The 14,522-nt window shown below is 29.7% G+C and overlaps 3 protein-coding genes across 3 annotated transcripts; all 3 read left to right on the forward strand.

The window, feature by feature from the left end:
• The first annotated feature begins 97 nt into the window (after positions 1-97).
• LOC145760188 (uncharacterized) lies at positions 98-1,240 on the forward strand. Its single transcript, XM_082574066.1, has 3 exons — positions 98-339; positions 464-621; positions 821-1,240. The coding sequence occupies exons 1-2, from the start codon at positions 206-208 to the stop codon at positions 576-578; spliced, it is 249 nt and encodes an 82-aa protein (XP_082430192.1). The 5' UTR covers positions 98-205; the 3' UTR covers positions 579-621; positions 821-1,240.
• Positions 1,241-1,540: 300 nt separating this feature from the next.
• Positions 1,541-11,528, forward strand: LOC145745867 (serine/threonine-protein kinase ULK4-like). The gene is made up of 29 exons (XM_082564049.1): positions 1,541-1,733; positions 2,086-2,185; positions 2,353-2,492; positions 2,690-2,837; positions 2,991-3,092; positions 3,376-3,559; positions 3,751-3,851; positions 3,942-4,025; positions 4,169-4,298; positions 4,655-4,872; positions 5,074-5,168; positions 5,541-5,677; positions 5,819-5,971; positions 6,119-6,238; positions 6,383-6,569; positions 6,774-6,980; positions 7,168-7,362; positions 7,496-7,623; positions 7,789-7,934; positions 8,207-8,328; positions 8,500-8,643; positions 8,860-8,983; positions 9,152-9,329; positions 9,412-9,558; positions 9,830-9,990; positions 10,140-10,315; positions 10,376-10,516; positions 10,716-10,862; positions 11,012-11,528. The coding sequence occupies exons 1-29, from the start codon at positions 1,596-1,598 to the stop codon at positions 11,186-11,188; spliced, it is 4,230 nt and encodes a 1,409-aa protein (XP_082420175.1). The 5' UTR covers positions 1,541-1,595; the 3' UTR covers positions 11,189-11,528.
• Positions 11,529-11,988: 460 nt separating this feature from the next.
• Positions 11,989-14,437, forward strand: LOC145764095 (ATP-dependent DNA helicase PIF1-like). Its single transcript, XM_082575681.1, has 2 exons — positions 11,989-12,086; positions 12,354-14,437. Exon 2 carries the CDS (start codon positions 12,399-12,401, stop codon positions 14,232-14,234), a length of 1,836 nt encoding a protein of 611 aa, XP_082431807.1. The 5' UTR covers positions 11,989-12,086; positions 12,354-12,398; the 3' UTR covers positions 14,235-14,437.
• Positions 14,438-14,522: the final 85 nt, after the last annotated feature.

The following is a 14,522-nucleotide window of genomic DNA, read 5'->3' on the forward strand; positions in this document are numbered from 1 at the left end:
CGTGAGATTGCGCCAATAACATGATTCAAATGTTGTTATGATTTAACACGCCTTTGTAAAAAAGTTTCCATTCCTTCTTTCGGGCTATAAAAGGAAAAGGCTGATCAAGTTTCAGCACAGTGCAATACTACAAGATAATATAACTAGCAGCATACATTTTAAGCCTGTATTTCAATATTACCGACGGCAACAAGCAACAAACGATATGAGCAATATGGCCATTTTTGAAGCTTACTATTACGATGAGTACGACTACTATAATACCCTACCAGAAGGAAAACTGTTTACCAGATCTGGTGGCAAAGGAAGAACAAAGCGTGAATTGTTAAGAAGTCGAAGGTAACAAATCAGTTAATCGCTTTGTTATTGCTTAAATTATAAGTATTCGATACTATTTGTATATTAAATATTAATACAAATTAAGTTTTAAAATGTGTTGTTATAATTGCTTTTTAATTTTTAGCAATGCTACCCCGAGTACTTGGGCTGTTTACAACAAACTGGAAAATGAGCACAAAAATCGTGAGAGAAAGCAACGAAAGAATTCGAAGCGCTCAGCAGTTTCATCCTTAAATTGATTCTCAACAACAACAATTAAGTTAATAACGGCTAATAACGGAGGTAAGCACTTATTATCAACTCGCAGGCTATCGATTATAGCATTTTTTACCGTTGAATTATTATATTAAACCGTAATTACATCCTTGTATTGTGATTACAACATAATTTTTCTTAATATAAAATTTTGTTTATTAACTTTCTAGTTTAAATCTAATTGCTAAATGTTGTTGATTGATTAATTTGCTGATGTTGTTTGCAGAACGGACACGGAAATTACCAACATTTAAACGTTGTGTTTAGCAGTTATGTGCGTGATGTAAATACAGTAAGCAACTTGCTTAACGTAGTTTATGGATTCTACTATGCAGTGTTTATACACTCGTTGCCCTGTTTTTAATACGAAGCTTTTCTGTTTTTGTTAACTTTTTTAAAGTGCCTGGAATCGTGCTTAGTCTCAAAGTTTTAACTCTATTTTGCTTTTTGTAGACACTTGCTTATGCTTATTTCTTTCTTACCTTTCTTGTTGAAGTATGTGTTAGAATATATTTTCCCGCTTCAAGTTTCTTTTTCTATTATTGCAAATTTTGTTGATTGTTTTTTTACATAGAGATACCAAAGTATATATTAGTACCTTTGTTTCCTCTTTTAATTGAAATAAACAAGATTTTAAATAAAGTTATATTAAAGTCTATTTAATTAAAAAAGTATGCAACATATCGAAAATAAACATTATTTTTGGTACAGTTAGTTTTAATTTTAAGAATAAACTAAAAATTTAAATTTGGTAAAGAATAGCACCATCCAGTGTATAAAAAAACAAACAGACATGAATTTTTAAACACGAAAAAGTAAACAAACAATTTTAGAATTTATGCATGCCTTTTTTTTTAAATTTGTTTAAAAAAATTTATTATAAAATTAAAAACATTTGAATATTTTTGATAATTTGTCACCTAATTAATTTAAAATTAAGGTAAAACATCAATTTTAGACAGACCTAGGGCTTGCAACAATTCTTGAAATTTTAAAAAAATATGGAGAATTTTATTTTGTACGAAGAGATTGGCAAAGGTGCAAACTCGGTCGTGTACAAAGGTAGAAGAAAGGGAACTATTAAATTTCTTGCTATATTGTGTATCGAAAAAGATGAAAGAGCTGCAATTACAAATTGGGTAATTAGAAAAATAAAACAACAAACATTTTATTAAAATTCACTATGAGGTCGTGGGTTCAATTTTCACTGCTCTCATGCTGTAGTGCCCTTGAGTAAGGGGCTATAAACGATATAAACTTCTGCTGAACCAGCACTTAATCAGCAGCTTAGTTACCGGGCAAATATAATTATTATAATATCCCAAACTGCTAAAGGCAACTTAAAACTGGGTTGAAGTAACTGATGTTACTCTGTGTTTGATGTTACTCTGTGCGCATTCGACCTTCCCACATTGGGGATAAAGATATATACAAAAAAAATTATTGCGGAAATTTTTTATTAAAATTGTAAAAAAAAATTTCATTTGTCAGGTGCGCCTAACACATGAAATCGATCATAAAAATATTGTTAAATTTCATGAATGGTACGAGACCAGTAATCACCTATGGATGGTTGTAGAACTTTGTACAGGTTGAACATTCTTTTTAATTTTTAAAACAATTTTATTGTATTAAAACTGTATTAAAATATTCGATATATATGTTAAACTTTTATATATAAAAATTTTTGTTAAAATAGAATCAGTTTTATTATATTTAATTATGAGAAAAATAATTCTTATTAATTTGCAATATCAGGAGGGACTTTAGAAGAAGTGTTAAAGTTAGACGGATGTTTACCTGAGAAAACAATCTGTCAGTTTGGTCGTGATATTCTGGCGGGATTAGTTTATTTGCATAACCATGGAATTGTGTATGCAGACTTGTGCTCAAAAAAGGTAAAATGAAAAACTTTTATTAATTGTTAGGAAAAGTGTATAGGCCTATATATTTTGTGAAATTTAAAAATTATAGTATATTAGGCTGTAAATTAACTAAAGATTCTTGCTTAAGTCTCAAATTATAGTTTTTTAACACTTTCTAACAAAAAGTCACATGAAATATACAATTTATTATTATAAACTACTTTTTTTAGGTTCTTTTAGATGGTCCTGGTGTTTTAAAACTCACAAACTTTTGTTTGAGTCGAATTCATGACGAAAACTTGTTGGAAGTTTATGAGCAAGCCTTTTCCCAAAACTCACAAGATTTTGCTATAAAATACGACCAAAGTATTTTAAAAGGTAAATACTTTAAATCAAAGGCTAAGACTAATTTGCTGTTGCATAGTCTGTAAACTTAAATTGATGAACTATATATATCTTTTTTATTGCAATAGTATATATATATTTTTTTTTCTCAAATGTTGACTGTTTTAACAAACTTTTTTTGTATAGGAAAACTAGAGTTTCAATCTCCTGAACTTTTAAAAGATGGAACACCTACATTTGCAAGTGATATTTGGTCACTTGGGGTTCTACTTTATCTTATGTATACAGGTAAAAATTTTACCCAGCTTTGCTTGTTTACTTGTAAATAAAACATTAATCAGTTTAGAAATCTGCATATTTTAAGGAAATTACTGTCATATTACTAAAAATCATTAAACAAATTAGTTGTTATGCTAAAAACCATATGCTGATAGCTTTTTTTACAACAGCTTGACATTTTTAATTAACCCTATTCGCTCCTCAATCTTTTTTGGAAAATGCTTTTAAATTTAAAAAAAATCGACCTCAATTTTTTAGGTAATATCCTATGGTTGTTTTTAAAATCCTTTAGGTTCTACTCCATTCATTAGTGACAATCACTTAGATTTGCTCAACCAAGTTACCAACAAGCAGTATGAGGATCCGCAAAAACAAAAAAACAAAAATCAACATTTGATAATCGACAATAAAGATCCACCATCCGATTTGTTTCTTGATATTTTGTGTCTCACTTTGGAGAAAGATTCAGAAAAAAGGTGATTAAACACTTTTTTGTTTCAAAAAAATTTCAATATAAATTTTAATAATGCAATTTAAGGTATATACTAAAAGTTTAATCGTTTTTGTAAAAAAAACTTAGTAAAAGTTTTGTCTTAATTTTCAAGAATAATTTCAAGAATTTAAATTTTTTTTTTAAGTAACATTTTATTTTTTTTGTTTTAATCAGACCAACAGCATATGAGTTATTAAGGCATCCATTTTGGAGTCTTTATGATGAACTGCCTAATGAAACTGACAGTTTAAATTCTACTACTGAAACTTTAAAAGGTGAATGTAGTAATTATACTTTTTTTCTAAATTTAAGTTGGATGTATTTTGAACTTTGTACTAATAATTTTACTGATTTTCTTTTTTTAGATTCTCTCAAAATTACTGTGGACAGCACCTCTTCTGTTTTAAATTCTAGCACTTTTAAATTGAATGGCTCAGCAACACTCGAAGGTTTTATATTTTACCCATTCAAATAAATTATATAATGATTATAAAATTAAAAAATAATTTTGTTTATATACTAACCTTTCATATAAAACAAAATTTAAAAATAATTTATATTTACATATATATACTAAAAAAAATTTTTTTAGATACTGAATTACAAAAATCAATCAATACAAATTTGTCGATAAGATCAGAAATAATTACAGAGAGGTCACCTTCACGAATCAGTGAGGCTCCTGAAAGTGTTAGTGTGTTAGATAGCACTTTTACTTTAAGGTATTTTAAATTAATATTTAAATATTTTTTTGAGAATCCGCTTCAAAAATATGCTTCTAAAATATTGTTTGAGAAAAAAATATTATAATTATATTTTTAAATATTTTTTGTAAATTGGAATTTTTTATTGAAATGAAAAAAATTAACAATTATCTACGAAAAAGGAGCATAATGAACTTTTGTTTAAGTTATATGCCTTTAAAATAAAAAAAAAAAAATTCATTTCTTGTGTTTGGGTAAATTGCTATGGGCAAGAATTAGTTGTTAGTTTGGACCATATCACAACAGTTAAAATACAGCACATAGGGGTGCAATCCTTTAGTTATTTCTATTTATTAATGCAATTTTTTATGTAGTTCAAGGCCACATACTGCCAAAGCGTTTGAGCCTCAAGAAAATGGTGACGCTAAAATAAACAACACCACTACAATTATCAACACTGATGTTATACAGCATAACGAATTGGGCGATTTTTCTGTTCCAAAGAAGAGCGTTAAAAGTGTAACAACTCCTTCTACCACTACATTAGCTACCATTACTAGTATGGATGATCTTAGAAGCACAATTAAAGAAGGTAAATAACAGAAAAAACAATATTTAAGAGTAAACGGTATGTTAATTGTTGTGCGGTAACTAATTTAAAAAAAATTTAAGTTAAGGTTGTTTTGTTATGGTTCAAATTTAAGTTTTTACGTTTGAGAGATTTTTCAAAACATGAAGTTTTTGTTTCATTTAAAATGGATTATGTGTTATTTTTGTTAATTTGTATGTTTAGATTCAGGTGTGATTGCACCTTCCAACCAAGAAATTCGAGAATTAATTTATCATAACTCTGACCTAGAAGTTCCGATTGTACAGGATAATCCTCAGGTTAAAAAATTTGTTTTATGTTACTAACAATACGTTTTTTGAAGTGTTTATTTTTAAATTTTGTTACGTGATTGAGTTTAATAATATACAAATTAAAATTTTAAAACTATAAATTTTACACCAAAAAGCAGAATATTAAGATAGTAAACTGAATTTGGTCTTAATCAATCAGTCTTCACTCATTTAAAGTTTTTCTTAATAAAAAACTGTTACAATCTATCCCATTGTATCAACTACCGCTATTTAAAATGTGTAATTCTATATCCTAGGTTCTTGTGCTAGCTCTGTTAATTGAATAACAACTCTTTATTATTTTTTTAGGAAACTGTCTGTTATATTTATTTTTTGCAAAGGAAACAATTTTTTTTCTAGGTTCGAAAAGTTGAAGTTCCAAGATTTGATGCAAAAAATCTTCCTTTTCAAGTTTTAGTTTCTGTTAACGAAAATGCTCCTGATCAAATCTACACTCACTTAAAACAAGTTCAACAAGCTCTTACTCAACAACACAGGTGACCAAGTTATACCAAAAAAACTAAATAAAAAATATGAATTTTAATAGTCAAAATTTTAATATTTTGTATAAGTAAATTTGCAAAAGTTTTTTTTTTAATTTTTCTGTAAGTAAAAAAAAAGTAATATTTTTGTTTCAGTAACAATCAGCTGAGAGTGAAAGCAAATGTGTTATCATATTTGTCTCATTTATGCAACTGTAGTTCTACGGTGTCCAACTTTGTTATTAATTCACAACTTATTGGAATTCTAACTCAACTTGTTAAAACTTTTATACAACAGTCACCTGATATGTAAGTAACAAATGTAAAAATAAATTTAACTTTATAAATTTAATAATTGACCTTTTTTATATATATAAAAGTTTAAAAGAAATTTAGTAAAAAAATGTTTTAATATCACCATAAAATTAAACTAATATGTGCATGTTATATTTTTAGAACCCAAAAAGCTGCTCGATGTATAGGAATTGCTGCAATTTGTGCAACTGAGTTAGAACAATGCACTAGAATTACTGAGGTATTTGCCTCACTAGTGGAGAGCCTAAGGGAGAATTTCAGGTATTTTTTTTAATTATACATAATTTAATAGGACTAAACCTTTTTTGTTTTTAGTTCTTGAAAATTTTAGTTGTTATTGATTAATTAAAAGATGGAAAACTTATTTTTTCGATCTAATTTAACAAAACTTTTTTGTTTTTTTAGGAACCCTCGGGTCAAACTTGCATTGATTCCAGCTCTTGGTCAACTTCTTTATTTTGTGGCGGAGCAGGAAGAAGGTGGAGGCTACTCGGAGGAAGGTAGACCTGGGACACAAGCTCCTACACAACGAGGACACTGGAGTGTTCCCACAGCAACCTATAGCCTGCTCACTAGGTGTCTCAGAGAGGGCGTAAGTTATTTAACTTTATTGTTTTGATACTGTTAAAATTTAGTTTTAATTTTTATTTTTTTAAATATTTGTTAATTAGTATTTTGTATTTACTTCATCAAAAATAAACTAATAAAAAATGCTCTAACATTTAGTAAAATTAATATCTCAAGTGTTCATGATAATTTTCCATCATATTTATTCTATTTTTTGTGATATTTTCAGGAAGACCCACTTGTCCAGCATTACACATGCAAAATAATTGAGTGTGTAACCAGTTCAACAAGTCAGCATGGTAAAAGGTTTATCACTGCATCGACCCAGGGTTTAAGTAACTTAACATCGGGTCATGGTGGGGATGTAATTGGTCCAATGTTGTGGTCAGTGTCAGAACGGGCAACTAATGAGGCCCTTAAACATGCCTCCCTATCTGTAAGTTATTATTTGATGTATAGTTTGGTTTAGAGACTTTATTGCTTTTAAAAATATCGATATTATGATAATTCTGTTGCTTAATAAATATCAGTTTTAAATACTTTTAAACAAAAATTAACAATTAATTTACTTTATTTTTATTCATATCATTTATTAAGTTTTAAATTGAATTTTGTTTTTACAGGCAATGTGTAGATTAAACCGCCTTTCCGGCACAGGATCGGTGTTTCAAGCAATCCTTGACAGAATTGGTTTGCCAGCTTTTCTTGCTGTTCTAGCACGAGCCTCTTATAAATGTCAACAAGCAATATTAACCGCTTTCAATGAGACTTTGTTGTCAGCACCCAAAGGCCAAACCTCTAGACTAGCTAACGGAAAAGTAAGTTTATATGAATTAAATTAAATTATGTACAATTGCTATTCAATGTTAGTAGGTGTAAAAGTTTAAAAAAATACATAAATATTTATGTTACGTTAATAATATTCATATATATATATATATTTTTTTTTAGGATATTCTGCCAAGTCTAATGAAGTTACTTGACAGTCCATCAACACTTGTTCGAGGAAAAGTTATTTTAGCTCATGTTTTGTTACTTAAAAGAAATTCAAGTTTGCTGATGACAGCATGTCAGCACAGGTATTGTTATCCTAAAAAAAAAATTTAACCCTAGAGTTTTATTTTAATTTTTTTATTTTATTTAATGTTTAAATCATTTCTAAACTATCTTTCATATTTGGTCAAGTTATTTATATTGGAATTTGTTGTTTTTACTTTTTTATTGACGATTATAATTTATTTTAGATTAATAATGTACATTGAAAGAGATTGTCGTAAGGCAGCCACGCCTTCTCAAACTTTACGAAATGTTCCATCCAATTCAGAATATTTGACCTCTTGTTTAAATCTGTTAATAAGACACATGATTCTACAGGTCCCCAACATTTCAGGTATAACATATAACTAAGAACACTCATTTATTTTCTTGACTTGTTTATACATTAAAAAAAAAGATTTTAAAATAGTGTTAAAAAAACTTTGGCTATGTAAACTAAAACTTTAAAATACTAACTGTGCACAGTACATAAGCTTTATTGTACAACCTAATTAGAATCAGGCATGTTGAATCTTACATGGATTAATGCTTATTGCAATAAATTTACTTTTTAACAAACTGATTTTTTTACATATTGTATTTTTTTTTTTTTGTATTTTTTTATAGTATCTTGCATAACAATTCTTGATGAAGCTTTGGGGAGAAAACATCCTTCAACTAACCAGGTTAAACAGCTAAGATCAACCCTACCAACTTGTATCATTCTACATCATATGGTTACTAGTCAGGTGAATTTTGTAACATTTTAACACAGTTTTAGCTGTTGTAACTTAGATATTAAATCATTTTGTGAGAATTTATACGATATTTTTTTTCAAGAGTTTTATGTTCAATTTAACTTGTTGTTTTTTTTTAAGGTTTTTATTGCTAAAACATTGGTTTGTTGTTTGTTTTATCAGGTGTTCAGATCCCAAGTTGTAACATCAGAATTTGTCAACCAGTTGGGTCAACTGCTTGCTCATGCCACCAGATTTCTAAAAAAATCGAATGCTGCAACCACTGGTATTACTTCTGCTGTTGGAGATGAAATATTACAAAAATATGTAAATAGCACTTTAGATTTTTTTTTAATTTTGGTTATAAAAACTTTCAAGCCAGTAAAACATTTTAAAATAATTTGTTAATCAAAAGTAATTTGTTGATTGTAATTGATTTGTTGATTGTAAAAGATTGTTGATTGCGTTTGATTTGTTGATTGTAATTAATTTGTTGATTTGTTGTGAAAAAATTGTTGATTGTTACTAATTTGTTGATTGTAGGTTGACACAGTTTTGTCGATTGTTGAATGTTTGTCTCAACATCCCCTCGTACTCACTCAACATGAGCAAGCTTCAATGACTTCACTAGTGCCTCAACTCATCAACCTACTAGGAGTTTATGGAAGTAAGTAACAGTTCTGTTTAATAGTACTATAACTTATTAGTATAAAAATTAACTCGAAAATTTTACCTCTTTAATATTTTAAAGGTAGTTGGCTTAGGGTTGCATTTTGTAACTAACAATTCAGAAAACATTACTGTTTTTTTAATAAATGCCATTTTAATTCAACAGAAGGCGATGGTCAGGTTGTATGTGTCAAATTATTAACTGACGTGCTTGGTACCCTGCTTCACTACCGAGCTATAAGTGCAAGTAGTGAGTGGTTACCCCCTTCATTACCCACCACCCCTATGAAAACCCCGTCCACAAGGGGAAGTTCAAGGTCATCTGTCAGAAGTGCAAGAAACAGGTTAGTCATTATTGAGAAACAAACATTGAATTTTGTTTGTTTTGGGACTAATATTTTTTTTACGGATTTTACTTTTTTTCAGGAGGGAAGACTTGCCTGACCCATATGGAGTGTGTAAGATCGTGGTTGAGCAACTTTTACCTGACTTTCAAACCACTTTACATTCTCGTGAACCTCTTCCTGCTTATGCTGTCAGGTTACTTGGCACTTTACTTGAACACTGGCCAAGGTGGGTTTTAGTTTTTTTTTCTTGTTTTGTGATGTAGCATATTTCATGCATAATAATTTCCTTAGTTATTAAAACTACTGTTAGTATTTATATGTAATAAAGATTAATGGAAAATTTAGGTGGCCATGTCGAATTATGCCTTAAAATTAAAATTAACTGTATTACAATGTGATGTACAGCCCATGGGGCACTTAAATAGTTTGTAAAAAAAACTGTTGAACATCTATAACAGTATATTAAAATTTTAGTTTATTATCATTTCGATTAATAGCATATCAGCTCACTCGATTAAACTGGTGCCTTCCTTAATGACATTGTTTGATGACCAACAATCTGATATGTATGGGTCGTGTGCACAGGGTTTGATAACTGTACTTACTCACCTTATAAGGTATGGGGAAGAAGAAGTTGCTACGCTCATGTATGAAAATGGTAAGAAACTCAATAAATTAAGAACTTAATATCTTTTGTCTATATAAATTGAAATTTAATATTGAAAAATTTGTAATCTTGCTCCAGTAATAGTATCTGTTTTTGTTATTTTTTTACGCCCATTATTAATTAATAATTTTTCTTTTTAGGTTTGGTTGACACTCTAATAACTTATCTTATGGACACATTCAAGCAATATAATGAACAACAACATTCTGACGCAGATACTGGCAATGCTACCTTAATTGAAGCTTTGGGTCTTCTTTTAACCTTGTTTAAATGTATGTTAGATCGTGTTACAGTCATAGTGAAAAGAGCTTTACAGGTAAATACATTTTTTTTGATTTAAAAAAAAATTTATATTTAAACAAACATTTTGTGTTAGAACAACAGTGTGGCGGCCTCATCAAGTGGTATGAATGCAAAAGCAAGAACAGCAGGAGCAGAGAATTTACTTGTCCTTCACAAACCCTTAACAGAAGTTCAGGGAATGTGCATCACCCTTCTCAAGTGTGAAGAACAAGAGGTAAGATACAATTAAACCAATGCTACTTATTAAGTTTGCAAAATATGTATCATGTTATTGGGCAAGTATGTTAATAGAGTCTTATAGCAGACCAATAGCTAAACCAAAATAATTTGATCTTAAATTTACGTAAGAATTGTATTTTTTTAATCCTTGTATTTATAAAATTTGTTAAAAAGTATAAACTTTTGTTTCTTAGTTATGTGATATGTCACTTGCCTGCCTATCTATGTTAGTTCAATTATATGGTGGTGATCATCCTGAAACTTTTACAACCGAGAATATGAAAGGATTGGCAGATGTTTTAAGTCATTCCAACCTTAAAACACAAAGAATATTGCTCAAGGTACAGTTTAAAAATTTAGTCATGGCATAAAAATGTGATCCAGGCTTCTGTTATGTGGTATTACAGAGATAAAATACCTAAATTTGCTAATAAAAGTTAAATTTTTTGTTTCTAATAAGTTTTAATTAACCATTGCTGCTTTTCCACAGCTGATTAAGAGAATAGTTTCTCTGAATAAAAACCACAGTGATCGCTTGAATTCTAACGATGGAAATTGTTTGGTGGCAAGCATACAGAGAATTTCTTCTGCAGCAGAAAAGCATGCAGATTCTACCCTGGCCCACCTGGCGGAAGAAGTTTTACAATTCACTTTTCAAAAACGATAGTAAAATTTTTAAAGAATCAGAATTTTTTAGTTTAAAAAAATTAAAAAAAAACTGTATGTATTTAATTTATTTGAGCCACTTTGACTGTAAAAATGTACAAATAAAACGCTTTTAATTTAGTATGCGCTTAGGTTTTAAAATTGCCCATGGTGCCTAACGTTAGGTTTTAAAATTGCCCCTGGTGCCTAACGTTATTATATTTTCTGGGACCAAATTTTTTTTTATTAAATATAAAAACATTGTTTTTTTTTTTATTTTTACCTAAAGTTTCATATAGTGCTGTTTGTTGCAAAATATTTCATATAGTTAACATTGTGATGTACTTTATGATTTTAACTGTTATATATTGACCTTTTACTTTGTTGTCATTAACTTTACAAAAAATACTTCATTGGAATAAATATTCATTTTATATTTTTCTAGTAAAATATTTAAAAATAAAAATCAAACAAACGTTTTTGTTCTATGTCATTAACTAACCCAAGACTACTCTAGGTGTTTTTCTTGTAAATAGAAGTTCTTGCAAATTATAAATAAGTTTTGAAGATTTTGTAATGTGAGGTAAATATAAAATTGTAAAACCTCACTTCATACAAAACTTAAACAAAATAAACAACAAAAATATTGTTAAATTTTTTTTTGAACAAGCTAACAATAGGTATGTGTCCATTTAATAATAATATTTAAAAATACATTTATATTATGTTCATTATTGATCAGCTATGAAAATATGCGAGGATAAACGGAAAATAAGTTAACTCTCCTCTAGTGGACAAGCGTTTCGTAAAATCTGTCTTTCAGTTTAGTCGTTCTCGGAAAGCTTTGCGTTTGTTTGCTGTAATAAACTGAAAAAAGTAAAAGAAATAAATCAAAAAAGACTGGAATATATTTAAATAAGGTAAAAAATTTAACACTTATGTTATGTAGTGTTTTTTGGTCCCATAAAGTATTGTATGGCCCAGACTGTGTAATTGCCAGTGTTTTTAGTTTAAAACTTTTAGACTGTTAATTTAATTTTTAAATCTGCAATTCTGGATTTAAATGCTTCTTAACGACTTATATAATTATGAGTAATTTGGTTAAACAATATGTTACTGAATTTTTTTTTCTGAACTATTACTACAAGCTGACTGACCAGTGCTAATTTAGGTTTTATATTTTTTAGGTATATATTTCGACTCTTGGCAACTTGGCTTTAAACTTTCGGACTATGGCAGAACCTTTGTTAAGATGTAATATAAGTTTAGAAAAAATTAACAATGGCCAAGAAACGAAGACAAAATCTTGCAAAAATGGGGAACTTAGTCTTTGTCGAAATCAATTTAAAGAGATTGTTTTAGTTATCACTGGTCTTACAAAAGTGGAAATAAAATACACATTGTATGACATCAAGATATTTTGTAAGTTTATGAAGGACGGAAAAAGCACTTTAAATTTGGTGAACCATGATGTGCGTTTAATGTTATCAAACTGCCCTCCTGATAGTTTAAAGAAATTTTTTCGAATCTTGTCAGTCAAAATGGCAAGTTTTAAAAAAACTGCCCCACTTTCAATGAGAAAGCAACTGCTGCTTGGATTACCTAAATCTCTTGAAGATATTAGTCCTTTGAATGAAAAGGATATGGAAGTCGCAAATGCGAATCGACAAAAGCAACCAACAACTTCTAAACTTGCACTTTGCCAAAACAAAAAGCGTAAATTACCGTTTGCTGACCAGACCAATAAACCTTGCCCATCTGCCATCGAACCACCTAAGAAAAAAATGTTAACTTTGCCTATAAATGAGTTCAGTAAAGAGCAAAAACATATTTTAAACATGGTAAAGCAACGTAAAAACTTGTTTTTTACTGGAAGCGCCGGCACAGGAAAGTCATTTTTGTTAAGACACATCATTGGTATGTTACCGCCTGCCCACACTGTAGTGACAGCTAGTACTGGGGTTGCAGCTTGTCACATAGGGGGCACAACTTTACATTCATTTGTAGGTATCGGAAAGGGCACCGCCACAGTTAAAGAATGCATCGAGTTGGTCAAGAAACGTGCAGTTGTCCTGAAACAATGGAAAACATGCAAGCACTTGATTATTGATGAAATTTCAATGATTGATGCCGATTATTTTGACAAAATGGAAAAGGTTGCAAGAGTTATTCGATGCAGCGAGGATCCCTTTGGTGGAATACATTTAATATTTTCCGGGGATTTTTTTCAACTTCCGCCTGTAGCGAAAGGTGGAGAGAAGAAAAAATTGTGTTTTCAGTCAAAGTCGTGGTCAGATTGTGTTACACACTGCTGGGAAATGAGGAAAGTTTATCGTCAGAGTGACACAAAATTTATCAATTTGTTACATGATATCCGAATAGGCCGATGTGACGCTAATGCTACTGCTATCCTGAAAGCTACAAGATTAAACAAATTAGAAAACAACAGCATCTTGGCAACCAAATTGTGCACACACAGAGAAAATGTGGATCAAACTAATCTGGAGCACTTGCAAACATTGCCTGGGCCCTCTTTTCAGTTTATTGCACAGGATTCTTCGGATGCTTACAGCTCAATTTTGGATCGACTTTTGCCTGACACTAAACTGCTGGAATTAAAGAAAGGAACACAAGTCATGTTAACAAAAAATATTCAAGTTTCTAAAGGCTTAGTCAATGGGGCAAGAGGAGTTGTTGTCAAATTTGCGACTGTGGACCAGAAATCTTTGCCCGTGGTTCGGTTTATGGATGGTACAGAGCATGTGATTAAGCATGAAAGATGGACTGCAAAAATAACTTGTGACACCATAGCATTTCGTAAACAAATCCCTTTAAAGCTGGCATGGGCAATTTCGATTCATAAAAGTCAGGGAATGTCACTAGATTGTGTTGAAATGTCTCTTGCAAAGGTATTTGAAAATGGTCAGACCTATGTTGCTCTGTCAAGAGCTAGGTCACTGGAAGGACTTCGAGTTTTAGATTTTGATCCATCTTGTGTCCGATCAAATGTTGATGTTTTACGCTTTTACAGAGAACTACGAAACCAACAAAGAGCTTGCATGTTATAGGAATATTTTTAAGTTTAGATTTTTATAATTGCATGCATAAACTAAAAACTGTGGTGCTTGTAATCTACCTTATATCATGTTGTCAATTTTTTCTCAGGCTTATTTTGGCAATAAGTATATAATTTTTGCCTAGCATATTTTTTGCAAGTCAGCTATAATGAATTTTTTTATCATTATTCTTGCCATTAAAAAATATTTTTGTGTCATTTTTATGGTTTTTAGTATTTCCTGTTTATTTGTGTTTCTGTTCTGTGATGTTTTTGTTATAGGTAATTTCTAAATGCAATA

Source organism: Corella eumyota, chromosome 1, assembly GCF_963082875.1.
Source record: "Corella eumyota chromosome 1, kaCorEumy4.1, whole genome shotgun sequence".
Classification (NCBI taxonomy): Eukaryota; Metazoa; Chordata; class Ascidiacea; order Phlebobranchia; family Corellidae; genus Corella; species Corella eumyota.